At 52.7% G+C, this 19,283-nt stretch overlaps 1 protein-coding gene across 1 annotated transcript in view; it reads left to right on the top strand.

The window, feature by feature from the left end:
- The first annotated feature begins 5,975 nt into the window (after positions 1-5,975).
- The window catches only part of LRP1 (LDL receptor related protein 1), a 78,909-nt gene continuing 65,601 nt past the window's right edge, over positions 5,976-19,283 (top strand). The window contains exons 1-3 of the mRNA XM_079936706.1: positions 5,976-6,528; positions 14,781-14,903; positions 17,469-17,606. Coding sequence (XP_079792832.1) covers positions 6,462-6,528; positions 14,781-14,903; positions 17,469-17,606 — 328 coding nt within the window. The 5' untranslated portion in view covers positions 5,976-6,461. The remainder of the gene's footprint in view (positions 6,529-14,780; positions 14,904-17,468; positions 17,607-19,283) is intronic.

Genomic DNA, 19,283 nt, shown 5'->3' with positions numbered 1-19,283 from the left:
TACTTCAATTAAAAACAAAACAAAACAAAACAAAACAAAAAACCAGGATGTGCTTTTATGTCTGGCTTCTTTTACTCACTATGTCTTGAGATTTATCGTGTTGTTGTGTGTATCCATAGTGTGTCCATTTTTATTACTAAGTAGTATCCCATGGTACAGATGTACCATAGTTTGTTTATCCTTTTGTAAAAAAATGATAGCTACCTGGGCCATAGCCAGTTTTTGGCTATTATGAAGAAAACTACTACGAACATTACTTTTTTAAAAAAATTTATTTATTTATTTATTTATGGCTGTATTGGGTCTTCTTTGCTGCACGCGGGCTTTCTTTAGTTGCGGGGAGCGGGGGCTACCATTGCGGTGCGCAGGCTTCTCATTGTGGTGGCTTCTCTTGTTGGGGAGCGTGGGCTCTAGAGCACAGGCTCAGTAGTTGTGGCGCATGGGCATAGCTGCTCCGCGGCATGTGGGATCTTCCCGGACCAGGGCTCGAACCCGTGTCCCCTGCATTGGCAGGCAGATTCTTAACCACTGCTCCACCAGGGAAGCCCTAGGAACATTCTCTGAACCTTTGTGTGACCATACGTTTTGATTTCTCTTGAATAAATAACTAGGAGTATAATTGCTGGGTCATGGGGTAGATATGTGCTTAGTTATATAAGAAACTGCTACATATTTTTCCAAATTTATAGTACATTTTACATTCCCAACACTGTATGAGAGTTCCAGTTGCTGTACATTCTCACTAGCATTTGGTATTGTCAGTTTTTTAAAGTTTAACCATTTTGGTGAGTATGGAGAATTCTCTCACTGGTTTTAATTTGCATTTTCTTGATGACTAGAGATACTGAGCACTTTTCATGTGCTTATTGGGCATTCATACATGTTCTTTTGTGATGTATCTGTTCAAATCTTTTTAAAATGGGGTGTCTTTTTATTACTGTGTTATAGGAACTTTTTTATGTATCCTGGATACCTTTTTTTTTTTTTTTTTAATTTTTTATTTTTTGGCTGCACTGCATGGCATGTGGGATCTTAGTTCCCTGGTCAGGGATTGAACCCACGCCCCCTGCAATGGAAGTGCGGAGTCTTACCACTGGACCGCCAGGAAAGTCCCAATACCAGTTCTTTGTGAGATCAATATTTTGCTTACCTTTTGGCTTACTTATTCATTTTTCTTAATGGTGTCTTTTGATGAGCATCAATTTTGATATTTCTTTTATCAATTTTTTTTCTTTTATGGTTATTGCTTTCTATAACATAAGAAATTTTTGCCTACTTCCAAGTCATGAAGATATTCTGTGTCTTCACCTAAAAACCTTATGATTTAGCTTGTATGGCTAAGGTCTATCATTAATCTTTTTTTTTAATCATTAATCTTGAATCAATTTTTGCACATGGTGTGAGGTAGGGATCACGATTTACTTATTTCTCCCATATGGATATTCAGTTGTTCCAGCACAATTTGTTGGAAAGATATTCCTTTTCCCAGTGGATTGCTTTGACATCTTCATCAAAATTAAATGACCTTTAAGTGTGAGTCATTTCTGGCCCTCTATTCTATCCCACGGATCTCTTTGTCAGTCCTTATGCCAGTACCATAGTGTCTTGATTACAGTAGCTTATAAGTCTTGAAGTCAAGTAGTACAAGTTCTCTGGCACTGAGAATTTTTTTTGTCAGCACTGGGATTTTAAAACTCCCTGGGTGATTCTAATGTGCTGCCAAAATCTGAGAAGTTGAGAACATTCTAATGTGAGCCACAGTTTCTAGACTCAGCTTTCCCTGGCACTATCCTCTAGGCCAACATGATAAACTAATTGATATACTTGATCCTACCTCTTTACCTGGAATCCTCTTCCTCTTCAGCTCTATGCCTTGTGCGTTAAGGACTTCATCAATTTCTCACCTGGTTCCCCACTACTTCTAGAAAAAAATTCTAAGTCCTTAGTGTGGCTAAAATCACCCTTTTGATTAGGATCCCTGATACTTCATCCATTATCTTCCCCAATAAGTACTTTAAGCTTCAGTCATACCATAACTGCCTCAAATGTTTTAAACTTCTTCATGCCTCCATGCCTTTGCCTGTCTTCCAGCCTAAAACACACTTTCCTTCTGTCATTGTTTATCATCTCCTTCCTCTCTTTCAACACATAGCCTGGTATCATCTACTCTGCCCTGCTTTGACCCTCTTATCTGGAATAGGTATCCTGCCCTGGTTCCCTCTGTGCCATGTACCTTTATCACAGGCATTAAGGTACTTTGTTGTAATTGTCAGTGATTTAGTTGCACAGCCCCACTAACCTGTACACTTCTTGAAGGCTGAGACTGTGTGTTTCCATCTCTCGTCCCTAGTGCTTACCAATGTAACTGGCACATATGAGGTACCTAATAAATGTTTATTAAATGAAAGAAAACTGGGCTCCAATCTGCACTGTGCTTTGGGGCAGATTCCTTAATTTTTCTGAGACTCTATTTCCTTATCTACAAACTGAAAAGAACACTTATGCCACAAGGCAGTTATAAGACTTAAATGAGCTAATCCATGTAAAATCCACTGCATGGACTTAGTATATGGTAAGTACTCAGTAAATCTTGGTTCTCTTCCCACTTTCCACCAGACCCTTCAGACACTCTTCCTGTTTACACTTCTTTAGCTGACCGCTAGGTGGTGTCAGTCTCTGGCCTGACATTCAATCCCAGAGCTGCCCCCTTAATGCCCCAGCTCAGTGCCTGTTACAGTCGACAGGAAAGGGAGATGTTTAATAATCTGCTGGGAGATCCAAAAAAAGGGGATATCCTCTCCACTAATTTCTTTGCCCACTGTCACCATTCTTGATATCCCGATCATGGATTGCAGAGAATTCCTCCTTGGTTTCCTCTATTTGGTTACAATTCCAACTCAAGGGTTTGAAGATGGAAGCTTCTTTGAACAGAAGTGGGGAGAAAGAGAAGAAGCTGAGGGAGAGAGGGACTATATAACGGGTGCTATAGGAGAAATACGGAGAAAATGCTTCCAGTCACATCCCGTTCGATGGTACTTAGTTATGATTGTCTCCTCTACCAGTGCAGACTCCCCTAGTCCTAACACTCCTGTCAGCTTACCCACTGAACAATCAAGAGGTCCTAACACTGGGTGGATACAAGAAGTAAAAGACATGTTACTTGCCCTTAGGGACCACCTTATGGTCTGATGGTAGACACAGAACTCTCGAAATTAAGTGCTAAGTTCTCGGTACTGAGGCTATCTTGAGAGCAAGTTTGGAACAGGAGAGATGGGCAGAGTGAGAATAACAGGAGAGCCTTGCTGATGAGGGTAGGAAGCAGCTGAGAGAAGAGTTTAATTAAAGGCTCAAGTAGAAATATGCATTCTCTTGTCTTATAGAGACAACCTCAGCACTTCACACATTGGAAATAACCCAAGGGCCCAACAATCCCAGTAGACTGTGGAGTATCCAAGCAAGGAGATTCCAAGTAGCCAATACAAAGAGTGAGCTAGATGTGTGTGTACAATGTGGAAAGGGATCAAGATGAGTTAACTGAAAAAAAAGCAAGTTCCAGAACAGTATATACTGTATGAGCTCATTTGTGGTTTTAAAAGATGTTTATATTTGTTTATCGTTTTTTTTTTGGCCACACCAAGTGGCTTGTGGGGTCTTAGTTCCCCGACTAAGGATTGTACCTGGGCCCCTGGCAATGAAAGCACCGAGTCCTAACCACTGGACCACCAAGGAATTCCCTGTTTATCATTTCAAAAAAAAAACCTCTTGGAAGGAGACCCAAGGAACTCTTAGTAGTGATTATTCTGAGGGTGGGACTGAAGAATGGGAGTATGGAGAATAGTGGCAAGTTTACTTTTCATCTGTACCTTCCTATACTCTGAGTTTTGCAACCACTAAGTATTACCATTTTTACAATATAATGTTCATAAAAATAAACACACATTCACATTCAGGAGATAGCAGGGGTTGGGACGTAGCAAACGAGAAGTGTTGATATGCTGGCTGAGGCCAGATATTGGGAGGCCAGGACTGGGAGAAGAGTCCACATTTGATTCCATTGTCTATAGACACCCAGTAGAGGTTTGCCAGCCAGGAAGAGACACAGGGAAAGCAGTTTCAGGAAGATTTCACCTGCATGAGACAGGTATCAGGGAGAGGAATGGGGCTGCCCCCTCATAACCCTCTTGGGCTACGTATGGTCACTCCAGCTAGCTTTTTCCTTGCAAAGCCGTCTGAAGTCTGTTTCAATCTGACTTCACTTGGATGACAACAAGGAGAGAGGGTCCTGGGAGAAGAAGGAGCCTAGTAGGAGTTCATTAAAATGTTAGTAAGTCGCTGCCATGAGACCACCACTGTGTTAGCCCATGAGGTCTGGATGAAAGGATGAATAAGACCCCACCCCTGCCCAAAGAAACTCCAGCAGTGGAAACGGAGGAAATCTGAACTCTATTTCAAAGGAAAAAAATGACAAATATTGAGCACAGGTTTCCAAGATTGGTATAGGAGAGAAAGGCCCAGAAGACAAGTTGGCAGTAAGTCTGAGGTTTCTGGCCTGGGAGACTAAAGAGGTGCCCTTGGCCTTGAGCAACGCGAGCCAGGAGGAAGCTCTGGTTTGGTGAAAAGGTCTAGCTCCTTCTGGATTCCTCTCTTGCTCTCACTGCCATCAATAGACAAGTCCTCCATGCTGCTCCACTTTCTGCCAGGGCCAGGCTGGCGTGAGGATTTGGGGCCTTTCCTTGAACAGAACTTTAAAAGGGAGAAGGGTGGTGCAAGCCTCCCTCATCTCTAATGTGAATTTCTGGCGTCGCCTGCTGTCTCCCTGAACTCTGACTTCCAGACACCAGAAAGTCAGACACCCAAGGTACAGCCTTAAAACACCGCCCTGAAGGGGGCAGTGGCCAGAAGCACATTCACTGGGCTCTGGGAACCGCCCGGCGCCCGGTGGACTCAAAGCAGCATTCCCTTACGGGCTCAGGCTGGGACAAAGGTCCGGCACTCAGCAGACACCTCCTTAGAACTCGAGGCCTGGAAACAGAGGTCCAGAGTCCCTCATCTTATTCCAAATCCCTGTTGCTCGGAATCTAAAACCCCGACTTGGTGGGAAGCCAGTCAGAAGGTATAAAAAAACAAAACACCAAACAAAAAAATAAATGAGCCCCGACCTCTCGGGGCGAAGGTGGGTGGAACTTACTTAACCCCACCCGCTGGTGACTCACCTCCCTCCAAACCAGGGCCTGCCTCTCCCGGTGCCAGGCAAGCAGGGCGGGGCGGGCACTAAGGTGGGCTCCATCCCCAAGCCCTAGGCGGGCGGACAAGCTCCGGCGTGTCCCGGCGGGTGTCCCTGTTTACTCCAAGTCCGGGAGCGAGGTTGGGGCAGGCCGTCTCGGCCCCTCCCCCACCCCGCCCCCCTCCGCCGCAGGCCCCAATCCCCGTCCAGGTTTTACAAAGTCTCCAAATCAAAGCTCAGCTTCTCCCCGCATCTTCCCCGCGGACTGGCAGCCCCCGACCCCACCCCAGTCATGGGAAGGCACAGTCAGGGTTCCCCCAGGAGATCAGGCCTCGGTCCAGACCTCCCGGTCTTGGATCCGCAGACGGGGCCTGAAATTCTAGGGAAAGACACCGAGTTTCAAAGAAAAGCCGCTCAGCTCTCCTCAACCCCCCCTGCCCAACCCCCCTCGCCCCTTCAGCTGCCGAGCGCCAGGGAGAAAGGCCCAGTCACGGCAGTGGGCGCTCCAGGCCCAAAGCCAGCCAGCGGGACCCCGGGAACCCCCCGCTCTCGGACCGGTAGCCAGAGATCCAGATCTGGTCGCCGCTCTGACTCCCCCTCCCCAGGGCAGCGCGCCAAATCGGCGCATGCGCACTCACAGGATTGCCGCGTAGCTCTTTCTTCCCCCCCCCCCCTTTTTTTCTTTCCCCGCCCCTTCTCTCCCTCCCTCCTCTCCCGGTCCCCTCCCTCTCCCCCCCCCTCAGCCCGCCCCGCGGCACCTCAGTCCGGGGAACAGTGGTGCGAGCTCCAGGCCCGTGCACTGAGGAGGCGGAAACGAGGGGAGACCCCATAGCTCCATCAGGCCCCTTCCGAAGGCTCCCCCACCCGGTCCACGCCCCCCACTCCCCCACCCCGCCTCCTCCCAATTGTGCATTTTTGCAGCCGGAGGCGGCTCGGAGATGGGGCTGTGAGCTTCGCCCGGGAGGGGGAAAAAGAGGAACGAAGAGAAAAGCCGGGGGTGAAGGGTTTGGATTTGGGGGCAGAGGGTGCACCCCCGTCTGCAGGCCCTCCCCAAGGGGCTCCGAACTCTACCTCTTCACCCAGACCCCTGGTGAGCTTTGCTGAAGGATAGGATAAGAATAGAGGAGGAGAAGGGAGGAAGGAGGAAAAGGGGGGACCCCCCAATTGGGGGGGGCGGCGACGGCGAAAAGTAACAGGACCAGAGAGCAGGGGGCTGCTGCTTGCATCAGCCCACACCATGCTGACCCCGCCGCTGCTGCTGTTGCTGCCCCTGCTCTCAGCTCTGGTCGCGGCCGCTGTCGATGGTGAGTGAGATTCCGCGGCCCCCTTGGACCCCTGGGGACACCCACTCCCCAGCCCCCACTCCTGCGTTCGGATGGGAAAGGGAGACGCGGGAGGGGGTGCCTTTTGTTATCCCAGTCCAGCTGACACAGCAGCGGCCTGACTGGGGGTGGGGATGGGGGTCCAATTTGGAGGATAGGGGCCCCGGGCAAATGATGCTTCTGGGACCCCCCCAGCCCAAACAAAGACCAGAGGCCTGGGAAGGGAGAGGAGGGATCCCCTTTTTACTGATCCTGACATCTAGAGGCCTTCTTTTCCTATCTCTGGTGGGGGAGGGCCTCTGCCTCCCCTACATCCTCCACCCCCCCACACAACACATCTGAATTGTAAAGGAATCCGGATTTGCTGTTTACTGGCTGCAAAAGGGGGCGGGGGTCCTTTTGCAGTGGCCTCTGCATCTGGAAGGGTAGCCGGGTCAGGGGTGCCCCGCTGGGCAGAGGGCAGGCAGGACAGGGAGGATGGCTGTGGTGGGGAGAGAGAGGGCCACGGGAGGGCCCCCTGCTTGGGTGTGGAATCTGGGCCCTTGGAGACCAGGCTTGAAGGCCTGGGTCCAGGATCCAGCGGGCTGCCAGCCTGGGTTCCGAAATGAGCACTTCCCCCTCTCAGGGCCTCTGTCAGTAGCCTGGAAAGGGCTGTGTTGGGGGGTGTAGCGGGTGGGGGAAGGCGAAGCTATATGACTTTGAATTTTCCTTCTTAATTCCTGGGAGCTTTGAGATGAAAAACGTTAGATGTCATCATTGGGGAAGGGGACTGGAGAATGGCCTGGAATGCTGAGGTGGGAGGGTGGAGGAAGGCTGCTTTCTCCCTGACTTCTGGTCTGATCACAGTTTGTACTGGAAGGAGAGTTGGAGGCTGGATGGGGTTATGGCTATGCCCCCACCCCCTAATTCCCTGCTCCTTTGGTAGATGTGTTTATTTCTCTCCAGCATTTCCCCTCCTCCCCTCATACGCACACACTTTGTAGACTGCAGTTAGGTTTGGGCTAGAGCCGTGTCCTTTTGGAGAAATGGGGGGCCCTCTTGCCTTTCTTTAATGTCAGCGATTTTCCCTCTTACTTGTGAGTCACTGGTTCAAGTCTTGCTCAAGCTTTGAGCTGGGGTCATGGGGTTGGGCTGGGCTGGGCCCCTGATTTGGAAGGGGTGGGATCTCATCCCTTCCCGTCATTTTAGTCCTCTCATCCAGGGAAAAATCTGGACCCAATACCATCGTGCACCCCTCCTCCATCTTCTAAATTTTGCCAGATTGTGATTGGGAAAGTTTTTCTCTGAAACCAGACTATCTCTCTCTCTCTCTCTCTTCCCCTCCCCACAACTTGCTTCAGTGGGGGGAGGGAGGTTAAGGGGTCAGGAAGTAGCTGTGCCCAGAAAGACAATATATTCAGTAGCTCTCAGTTATGCCGTCTTGGGGACTCTGTCCGCCTACCCCCCACCCCACATCAATTATCTGCCCAAGAGGAGGGAAGAGGCTCTGCCCTGAATACCCTTCAGACCAGCCCTTGCCCATGACTTCCTCAGTTATGCACGTTGTTTCCTCTTGTTCTCAGCCCTGTGAAGGGAGAGGGGAAACTGAGGCAGAGAGATTTGGGTACAGCGACTTCTGGGAGGGATAGAAGAAAATGTTGAGAGAGAGTGACCCATCAAGAGCCCCACGATGGAAGGCAGAGGGAAAAGCGGGGTCTCTGTGGAGAGCAGAAAAAGTCCCCAGCCTGGTCAGGAGTGGCCCCAGGGAGCTTCACCCCCAGGGTTCCAAAGCGGTTCTATCTGCCACACCAAGTTGGTGGGTGGTGAGTGGAAGAGGGAGACTGGATGTGTTTTCCTTAATGGTCTCCCATGCTTTTGTAAGTTTCCACCCAGTCCACAGCTGTAACCCCAGCTCAAACCAAACTCTATCCAAAGTCCTGGAGAAAGGACCCCTCCCCAAACACCCATACTGTGCTCACCTTAAGAATGGGAATAGTGAATCATCGGTTCTACCCCATTCTGGGGAGTGGGAAAGGGAAACTGCACAGACCTGTAGGGCCAATGTTGTCCAGGACAGCCTATGGATGCCTCTATCCCCACCCCTGCCCTCATGTCTCAGGCCCACAGACACGGAACTTTCTCCTTCGTTTTCTGGAGAAGGACACGTCCTGGCTCCAGCTTACCTGACTCAATGTCTAACCTTCCTTTCTGCTGCTATCACAGACCTTGCTGCTTTCCCTCCAGGGGAGCAGCCCTAGGGTCCTTCTCCACCATTTCTGCCTTCTCTGCTATGCCTGAACCCAATCCCCAGGGTCCCCTTCTCTTTGGGGAGCAATGTCACTCCCTGCTAGTAGACAGAATTGAGTATACTTGCTACCTGGGAGGATGGAGAAACAGATGGAATGGGGAATGGGAAGAGGAGTTACTGAGGTCCCTGCTGAGATTAGGAACATTTTGTAGTGGAGAGGGCTGGCTGCCTCCCTCTCTCCTACCCATCTCCACGTACCCCCTCGAGCCAGTGTATTACCATTTATCAGACAAGCTGGACAGTTAAGTGAGTTATGAGACTGAGTTGTTTGCCTTCTGGCTCTCTGAGAGATGGTTCCAAACTCCTTTCTCCCCTGGTCAGACTCAGATCTTGGACATCTCCCCTCACCCTCGTCTTTCAAACCAGGGATGTGTGGGACGTTGACTTGGGGATGGAGGGATATTTTGATGTTTTGTTTGCGGCTGCTTCTCAAGACTTCCTTTTCTCCTAATCTTGCTCCCCTTCCTCCATTTTCTCTCTATTTTTTTTGCCCCCAACCACTCCCCATCACTGGGCCTCTTAAGGATGTCAGCAGGGGCTCTGGCCAGAGCCAGATCCTGTCCAAATCCCCAGAACTTTACAGAACTCCTTCCTTACCTTTGGGAAGCCCTTCCTTACCTTTGGGAAGCCCTTCCTTACCAAGTCTAACTTTCTTTCCTCTTGCTGTAGTCTCAGCCTTTGCATATCAAAACCCCAAACCTAAGGCTTATTCCCCTCCGTAGTTTCCTCTCAGGGCACCGCCCCCCTCCCCAACCCTCTATGAACTCTCCAGCATCCAAGTCCTCCAGCTCCGGATGGGGGTTCCTCGCCCTCTGGGAATCCGAGTGCAGTTGAGTGGGACCATGCAAGCTCTCCCTGACCTGATGGGGCTGGGTGCTGGGTGTGGGTGTTTGAAGAACCTAGACCCATGCCCCTGTGTTCAGTCCCAGATTTCAGCCTGGTTAGCAGGATCCTGCATTGTTTGGAGAAGGAAGCAGTTGGCTCCGGATTGCTTCCGGTGCGGTGGCCCCAGGCCCCAGTGTAAAACCTGCCTGAGAAAGAGGTGAGGGACAGTGAGGGGAGGTATTTATCCCTCTTGCACCCCCAGGGAAGATGAGAATCTCCTGGAGGCCTTGGCTTCCCTGTTGAAGAGCTTCAGTCTTCTTTCCTCCCACCCTCCCAATTCTGTGGGAGGCAGCGGCCCCTATTCTGAGTCTCCCCTGGGTCAGGCACTGCCAGGGCAGAGACTCTCTTTGTCCAAGTCAAGGTATATGCTTCCCCACCCTGAGTCTCAGGGATGTTGTTCTCCGGGGTCATCCCAAGACAACTGTGTCGTTGTCTTGGCAACTTCTGGGCTGAGACCCCTTCCCTGGTTTTTGCCTCTGTCTGTGTATCATTGGTGTGTGCTCTCTTGGCCTCAAAGAACCTCTGTCTCTCATCCTCGCATCTCTCTTACCTCATCCTTTGTGGCATTCTTTGTCCTGTCTCTCTCAGTCTCTGTCTCTTGCTTTGTCTCTGTCTGTCTCCATCCACCTCCATCCAGGCCTCTTGGTATCTTGAAAGCTACCTGGGAGCAGAAGTCTCTCCTGGGCTTTCCCACATGCTCGCCATTTTGGAGTTATTCTTCCCCTCCCAGGCCAAGCTTGGAGTATCCAGTTTGGCAGTGAAAGTTCTCCCTCCACTTTCCTCCAAGTTCCTCTCTCTTCTTCCCCCTCCACTAATTTTGGAGAGAATGTTTCTGGAGGAAGGGAACTTGATACCCTTTGTGGGTTGAGTAAGAGAGGGAGTGCAGATAATTCAGAAAGGAGGAGGGAGGTTAGACTTCTGGCAGAACTTCCTCATAACCTGAGAACTGGAGAAAGGTGTGAGGAATGGGTCAGGAGCTTAGAGCTTTTCCTTCTGCAGCGCGTAAGCTGTGTGTGTGTGTTGGGGGGTAGGTGGGAAGGCCTTCTAAAGGCCTGGTGAGAGATATGCTGACCTCTGGAGACATTCAAAGGGTCTGATTTTACTTGTGGGGAAAGGAAAAGATGGTGGGGAGGTCAGGCTAATGTCCTGCTGAGTCAATATTGACTCAGGATGGAGGGGGAGACCCTTCCCCTCCCCCAGCAGCCCAAGCCATCCTGTCTGTCTGTCCAGGCCGCAAAGCAGAGGCCCAGACTCAGGAATGACAAAAATGTGTCTGAGCCTCGTTGAGCTGCGGGGAAGGAGCCACCGGGTAACACCCAAAATACATAAAATTCAGTGAAAAGCTCTTGGTTAGGGTCTGGGAGGCCCCTGCTGTCCCACCCCCATATGTTTGAAAGTTTAGATTCCTGCAGGCTCTGTCCCCCACCCCCTGGCCAGTCCCTGGCTCCTCTGTTCCCTTAGATATATCATGTGGGTCCTTTCAGAAAACATCCCCTGATACACAGCCTATCTCTCCCTCTGCTGTGTCTGCTCTTGAAAAGGGTCTCAGGGGTCTCTTTCATGCTTACGCTGTCTCAGGTCTCCTGGGTCTTTAGGAAATCTCACCATCTCTCTTCCTCTCCATCTCTGCTCCCAAGGGGATCAACAGATGGGTCCCCTTCTCTGGAGAAGACTCCCTCAGGGCTGTACTTCCCTGTCACTCTCTCTGCTCTGGTCAGGCCCTCTCACCGCCCTTCCCCACCCTGCCCCCAAGGTCCCAGAATGGGACAGGACGACAGCCAAGGCTTAAGCAGGGCAGCGGGGTCCGTGTTGTGTCTGGATGCACACCCAACCCTGCACCTCCTGTTCTGGCTCCATCTTGGTGGCCCTGGGGGCCATGGCTGGGCTGGGTGCCTGGGTTTGAGGGGGGGCAGGGGTGTTGGCCAGAGTTAGCATGGCGGTCACATTCATCTCCGGGCAAAGCTGAGAACAGACGGCCCCTGTGTCCTGGCGTTCTCTCTGCAACCTCGCTCGCTCTCCCTCCGTAGTCCTCTCCTTCTTCTCCCTTCTCTCTTCCCTCTTCTGTCCCGTTCTTGTCCCTTTCCGTCTTCTCCACCTTCTCCCCTCCTCTCTGAGGAGCCCTGAAGGCCACTGCCACCTCCTATGATCCCTGTGCCCACTCCCAGCGCCAGAGGACCCTGCCGTTTCCCTTCTTCATCCTTCTTCATGTGGCTCCATCATCGTGGCCAGTGAGGAACTGCCGGTTCAGTCACTAATCGCTCTGTACCTCAGTTCCCTCATCTGTGTGATGGGGATTGCAACAGTAGCCATGTCACAGGGTTTGAGGACCTAAATGAGTTAATGTGTACAAAGTGTTTCAGCTCAGTGGCTGACACACAGTGACCATGTTGAAAAATGTTAGTTCATATCCTTATAAAGCCCCAAGTCTCATGAGGGGCAGGAGGCAGGGGAGGCCACTAGTTGCTCCTGAACTTAGGGCCGTGTTGTTCCCTCATCTAAGGCCACAGAGGTGGGTTTCCTGGGTGCTGGCATCAGATGCGGAAGGCGCAGCTGAGGGCAGTGGGGTTGGCTGCTGGCTCTAAGCAGATTACAAGTTTCCTACCCCACTGCACTGCAGCTCCCTCTGCCTCCAAGTGAGGCTTCCCTTGGCTGTGTAGACTGCCCCGAAGTCGGTTATTTGTTTCTTTCCTCCCCTCTTCCCCCTGAAGGAAATCACAGACAGGCCTCAGCCTTCACGCTTGAGATTCCTAGGGCTTTCTCCACCATCCCTGATGGAAAGGAAGTTCTTTCACATCTCTCGAGATCCTTGTCCTGCCCTGACCTGTGGGAGACGTGCACCTCCAGTCCCCCTGCCCCGGCCCAAAGCGATGCTGCTGTGGGACGGGGGCCCTGAGCGCTCCTCTTCCTTTCGCTCCCATCCCCCGCTCCCTTCCCTCCGCGAGAGCACATCTGGTTTGTGAATCTCTCTCATTTCAGCTTTCGGAGTTTGCCAGCTGCTGTTTCCTCTGTCGAGTTCAGGCCAAAAATGGGGGTGGGGGACAGCGGGGGGGACAAAGTGAGGGCCAAAGGAGGAGGGGACCATGGCTGGGACTCGGAATGGAGGGGAGATTGGAGTGACCAACCGGTGACCTCAGGCCTGGGCTCTGAGTTCTACCCTGGGGAGGAGAGGGGGCGTGGACTAAAAGTCCAGGTGGAGGCAGGGGTGGCACGGGGGCCTTTCTGGGCTCCAAACAGCCCATCTGCCTCTGAGTCCCCTTCCAGCCCCCTCTACCCGCCCCGCCACCAGCCGGTCTCGGCTGGCCAGGGGAAGAGGACCGTTCTCTGGCATGCTAACTAGGCTGGCGGGCTGTTTCCCCGGGAAGACCTCACAGCTGGCCCAGTGGGGCAATGAACTCAGCATTATCCACCTCCTCAAGGGGCCTTTATTCCCTGCTCAGGGTGGGGGTAGGGGAGGGGGACTCCGGGGCCGGGGGCCTAGCCAGGCCATCCTTGATGTGTTTCCTGAACTCGGCTCTCATCCTGGCCAGGGGCCTGAGTGCTGTCCCCTCTGCCAGAGATGGGGGTTAGGGAGGGAGGACGTCTTCTCAGTGTGGCTCCCCTCACACTCCATCCCTCCCTGCTCAGAGCCCTGACACACTTTCCTTCTGCTCTGTCCCAGCCCTGAGCTCACTCTGCCCTGCTGTCTTCCCAGGGTGCTGTGGCTCCTGAGGGGCCATCCTGCCCCTCCTTGGCACCCCAGTGCCTAGTGCAATGCCTGGCACAGAGCTGGTTTCCAGTGCACGACAGCCGACGAGGAAATGGGATTGACGCAGACCAAGGAAGAGGCGATGAAGGGCTGGGAGACTGGCTGGGGGTGAAGGAGGGGGGTACTTTTCTTCCCGTGGAGGGCATGGTGACGGCATCGGGAGGAACAACTCCTGAGAGCCTCTCAGTGAGAATGGGGAGACTGGTGTGCACTGGTTGGTTAAAAGCTTAGAGTCAGCTCAACTGGTATGAGTCCTGATTTTGTCACTTGCCTGCTGTGTGAACCCACCTTCTCTGAGGCTTGGTTTCCTCATCTAGGAAATGGTGGTATTGGTAGTACCTACTTTGTCATATTGTGGAGGCGATTAAATGAGATGATACGTGGAAAGAACTAGTGTACCACATTTCCTGGCACATACTGAGGTAACAGTGAGGGTTAGCGTTACCGTCTTTAATTCATCCCCGGAGAATGAGGTAAGACAATGGGGCAGCAGCAGAGGGAAGCTGGTGGGGGTGAGGGTTGAGGGCAAAGAGGTCCTGGATATAGGACCTTAACAGGTCGGCTGGGCTGAAACCAGCTCCTACAGGTCACCCCAGCCATCCCCCTGCCTCAGCTCTCCAACTCTGTCATCCTGGGCAATCTTAGGTGCTTCTTACCTCTGAGGGCATCTGCTGAAAGTCTAACCAGCAAGGGAGGCTGTGTCTTTAGAGAATGCAGGTGGAGGCAGGGCACCTCTGCTGATGCCATCTCCAAGCCACCACTGTGCCAAGGGCACCCCAGACACACATCCCATCTGGGGGCCTGGTGGTTAAGAGTTGGAGGTGGGCAGGATGATGGGTCCCAGGGACCAAAAGTGTCCCAGAGGGCGAAGGAGCAGAGAGGTTAGAAAAGACCAGCTCTGGACCTCTAGTGAGATAGGGAGGAAGATAAAGAGAAAACACGTCAATGGCTAAATGCCCCATCGCTCTCAGTCAGCAAAATGGGGTTGCTGGTGTCTGACCAGAGTAACAGAGAACAGCAAGGGCTTTGACCCTGAGGACTGGGGGAGGGCACACCGAACAGGCAGTCTTCGGGACTGAGCGGGGGACAATAGAATGTGCTCCCTGCATCCTTCCCCTCCCGCCGTTGCAGGTACGCGGTGTTCTGGGAGTGAACCCCAGCCACGTGCCCACCCCCCCCAACACATGGACCGTGGGTCAGAGTCTGGGCCAGATGGAGACTGATGCTGGGGGAGGAGGAGGAGCCCTAGAGCGCTTAAGGCCATAGAGTTGGCCTGTATCCCTCACTCACACCCCTGTTTTCTTCCCTTGACCCCAGTCCCTAAGACTTGCAGCCCAAAGCAGTTTGCCTGCAGAGACCAGATCACCTGTATCTCAAAGGGCTGGCGCTGTGACGGTGAGCGGGACTGCCCCGACGGATCTGACGAGGCTCCTGAGATTTGTAAGTGCCTTTTCTGGATCCCTCCCCCGCACCACCGATTCCTGCCTTTTTTCCTTTTGGCCCAGGCAGTTTGGGATGAGGACAGTTGAGCTCTAGTCCGGCGTGGACCTTGCTCTATGATTGTTTGTACATGACACAGCTAAAACTGTCCTCTCCCCCTCTTCAAAGAGCCCGGCATGGTGCTTGGTGTGCTCAGAAATGAGCTCCCTCAGCTGCTATACCCCCAAGCCAGCCAGAGATTGTGTTCTCTGGGCTGACAGCTTTCCTGGAAGGAGAGGGCCCAGGCTCCCCTCCCTTCTGGCTCATCCCTCTTCTTCCCACCTCTGAACCTCCTGATCCTTGATGAGTGCCCCCAGGTCTTGCTGGGTCCCCTTCCTGTCCTCAGGCTCCCAGGCCAAAGGCCACTGGCCCCTTGCTAAGTCTCTGTCCCAGAAGCCCCACCCCTGCGCATTTCCCGCCCTCCCCCGCTCCCCCTGCCCTCCGTAAGTGGTGTAATCAGAGGCAGCTGTTTAAACTGGGAGAAAGGTCCCCACCCAGGCTTTACCCTGCCAGTGGGGGGGAGTGGAGGACTTTCTGGCGGGACCCTAGAGTCCTGGGCAGCTGGCAGAGTCTCTCCTCTGCGGGGCTCATCTGGGCTGGGGTCTAGGGGATCCTGCGTTCCTAGGTCTGTCTCCGTTCTCTCTCCGGCTTTATCCTGTCCCAGCCCCATCTCCACACCCTCACCCATAATTATTAGGGGTAATTTTAGGGCCAGAAAGGGAGCGACCAGTTCTGTCTGCCTCACCCTCATACCCTGCCCTGGAGGTGTGGGAGCCAGGGATATTCTGCAAGTGTTTGTATGGGGGCGTGGCTCAGCCTGGAGCATCTTCTTGTCTGATGCCGTCTTTATGCCCCACATTTCTGACCCCAATGCTTGGCGTTAGGGATAAAGAAAGCCATGCAGAAGGTCCAGATCTGGCTCTTTTTATCCTCCTCCCTTTAATTTGATGTAAACCCCACCTTATACACATCCCCACACTGTCCCCACTCATGCACACTCCTGGACGTATCACACCCACACTCAGTCCCTCCCGGGCACTGACTCACTCCCCTCCACCCTCCCCGACATACACAGACAGAGGCAGATGCTGGCACAGACATGCTCTCATAGCAACGCAGAGTCAACACTCTGAAATGGGGATGCAGAGACACAACCTGCACTCAGACAGATGCTCCCAGACACGCACACACAAACCCAGACTCGCTCCCAAAAGGACATGGAAATGCACATACCAAGGCCAGAAGCACCAGCACATGTGGCTTGTGGGATGTTAGTTCCCCGACCAGGGATTGAATCCAGGGCCATGGATTCACCCTCACTCCACACCACTCTGCTCCACGGTACACACCTCCCTCACCTGTGCATGTGGACTCCTACCAGGCACAGGCGGACAGGTGCACTCATAAACAGACACTCTCTCACACCCTGTCCAGGCTTGGGAGCCAATGGGCAGTGGTCTGTCTACCAGCCCACAGGTTTAGCCAGTGTCCTAGGTCACCTGGCCTCCTTAGAATCCCCTCAGGAGCTCTGCCCTGCCCTCCCCCTAGCCCATCTTCTTGGGTAACAAAGGAGGTACCAAGACATCATCAGTGGGCCACAGCATTTGACCGTTTCCAGAGCCTTGCATCAGGCAAGCTGCTCTGGGGCTGGGGGTCTGTAACAGTGCATCCAACAGAAATATAATGCAAGCCATGTACACAATTTCGAAATTTTCTAGTTGCCACACTCAAGAAGGTAAAAATAATCAGGTGAAATTAATTTCAACTTTATTTTACCCAATGTATCCAAACTATTATCATTTCAGTATATTATTTGTTTAAAAGTATTAATGAGATCTTTTGTATTCTTTTTTGTGGCTGTGGTATTAAGTCTTCAAAAGCCAGTGTGCATTTTATTTCATTTATTCATTTATTTGTTTGTTTGTTTGTTTCCGGCCATGCCACGTGGCTTGCGGGATGTTAGTTCCCCGACCAGGGATTGAATCCAGGGCCGTGGTAGTGAAAGCACCGAGTCCTAACCACTGGGCCACCAGGGAACTCCCATTGTTTTTTGTTTGTTTTTGCCAGTGTGCATTTTATACTTACAGTTGGAACTAGTCACATTTCAAATGCTCAGTAGCCACGTACGATGCTGCATATTGGGAAGTGCAGTTCTAGAAGACTTGGTCCAGCTCTCAGCCCCAGGCTCTGGGACCTGGGGAGCTATAGGAAGGAGGTGTACTTTGTCTCCTGAGTGTAGATGTGAGGCGTGGGGGTCCACAGCGTGCGGCATTTGGGGAGTGGACTCTTTGCTAAAACCCAGTTCTCCCCTCCACCTGGCGGCTCCCAGGTGTGTAGCTGCTGTTGGGAATGGCATAGGAGAGCTCGAGGTTGAAGAGTCTATCCAGGCCCTAGGCCTCCTGAGATCTAAGAAGTGCAGGTGCCTGAAACCCCAGTCTCAGTTCCCCACCCCCTCCCCCAGTGAACAACTAGGCGGACAGCCTCTGTAGCCAGCGCGGTCATGCTGGCCTTTCCATCTGCCCCCAGGTCCACAGAGTAAGACCCAGCGATGTCAGCCGAACGAACACAATTGCCTGGGCACCGAGCTGTGTATTCTCATGTCCCGCCTCTGCAACGGGGTCCAGGACTGCACAGATGGGTCGGACGAGGGGCCCCACTGCCGAGGTAAGGGCTCTTCCACCTCTCCTGTCCCAGGTGGATGCAGTGAGTTCTCAGGTGGGCACCTGACAGGTTTGGAGGCCCGCCATCCAAGGACTGTCCTCGCACCTTTGGGGGGGATGAGGCCTTGTCCTGCTCCCCTGCGCCCCGGGCACTTCTCTGTGTGTGCTTGGACATGTCGCTACCCCTCTCCAGTCTCCAGTTTCCCACCTGTGAAATGAGAGCTTTATACTAGATCAGCGTTTTTGTACTTTTTATTTTTGTAAATAGCGGGGTCTTTTCTTCAGATGGTTTCTTACATGAGTATGAACAGAGAAGAGCAGATGCTGTGATTGAAGCTGGGGTCGGGGGGTTCTGGAGTTTTGTCCCCCTGCGTCCACTTCCAGGGCCCCCAAAGGCGTCCCCCAGGAAGTGCAGATCTTTGAGGCTCTGTGAGGTTGCTTGATGGGAAAGTCACCCAGGCTGAAGAGGGAACTATGATAGGTCAGACTTCCTTCCCACCTGCAGCTCAGGTCACCAGCTCTGCAGTTCTCCCCCTGGAGGCCCCCATGACCCAGGGAGAGTCTGGATCCCACGTGAGCAATGGGAGAGATTCTTTGGGGGCAGGGGGGACAGACAGGGCCTCAGGCCTGTGAGTCAGGGAATGGGGACTTCTCCTACTGCCCTCAAGGTCTGGGCCTGGAGCAGAAGCCTGGCTTTGTGAGTCCCTAGGCAAGCCCCTGGGTGTGGGGCAATCTTCCCTGGGGGGTGGGGACCGTGTCCTGTGCCTGTAACGCGTGTCAGAAAACATCTGCCTGTGGGAAGAGACACATCTGGATCCTGTTCATTGAGGGCAGGGAGTGTGGAGCAAGGGAGTTTGTGGAAGATTTTTATCCTTCCCTTTGGTTGATTCTGCATGTTTTTCTCTGAAGCTCCTGGAATGGGATGCAGAGTGTGGGCCTAGGGGCTGACTTCAATTACCACGCACGTCCCATCTTATCGGATGGCGCGTGTTCAAGTTTGCTTGATTTTGTATACCTGATCAGTATCAAAAACAACCAAGAACCTCGAAAACCTAGGGTTTGGACCTCCTTCTCTGATATTACAGAAGTTGGACCTCATCATCCTCCCACCCCATATCCAGAAGAGAAACTCTTTTCCAGATTTTCCGGAACGAACACTATTTCCCCCCTGTGTTGGGGGGAGGCTGGACAGGGCAGCACACTCGGGCTCTCGGGGAGGAGAAGGAAGAACCGGGGCCCGGCCCCCGATCCCAGCTCCTCCTGGCCGGCTTAGTGCCTCTAAACGTCTTAGCATCTCAGGCAGTGCTCTCTCCTAGGTGGGAGGGGGGGAGCAGGGGTGTGAGGCAGCGGGACAAAGGGGTCTTTGTGGCCAGGCCGCCTGGCCCCATGCAAGGCCATTAATTGGGTCGCTGGTCTGGGGGGGCAGCTGCTCTCCCACCTCTTCCCCCTCCTGTCTCATTCCCTTCTGTCTCCCCTGTGGAAGTGGGTCAGTGGCAGGAGGAAGATTAGAGAAGGATCCCAGGGGAGCCAGTTTTGCTCCTCCTCCTATCCTCTACCTGGACCTTGGGCCTTCTCTCTGAGGCCTCTAGGGCTCAAGGGATGGGTTGCAGGGGTGCTTCTAGACAAGAGCTAGGGTGCTGCACAGAAAGACTCAATTCCATGCCAGCTCTTCACCCTCAGC

This window comes from Stenella coeruleoalba (assembly GCF_951394435.1).
Source record: "Stenella coeruleoalba genome assembly, chromosome: 11".
Taxonomy (NCBI): domain Eukaryota; kingdom Metazoa; phylum Chordata; class Mammalia; order Artiodactyla; family Delphinidae; genus Stenella; species Stenella coeruleoalba.
The sequence above is the reverse complement of the archived record's forward strand: the minus strand, read 5'-3'. Positions and strand labels throughout refer to the sequence as shown.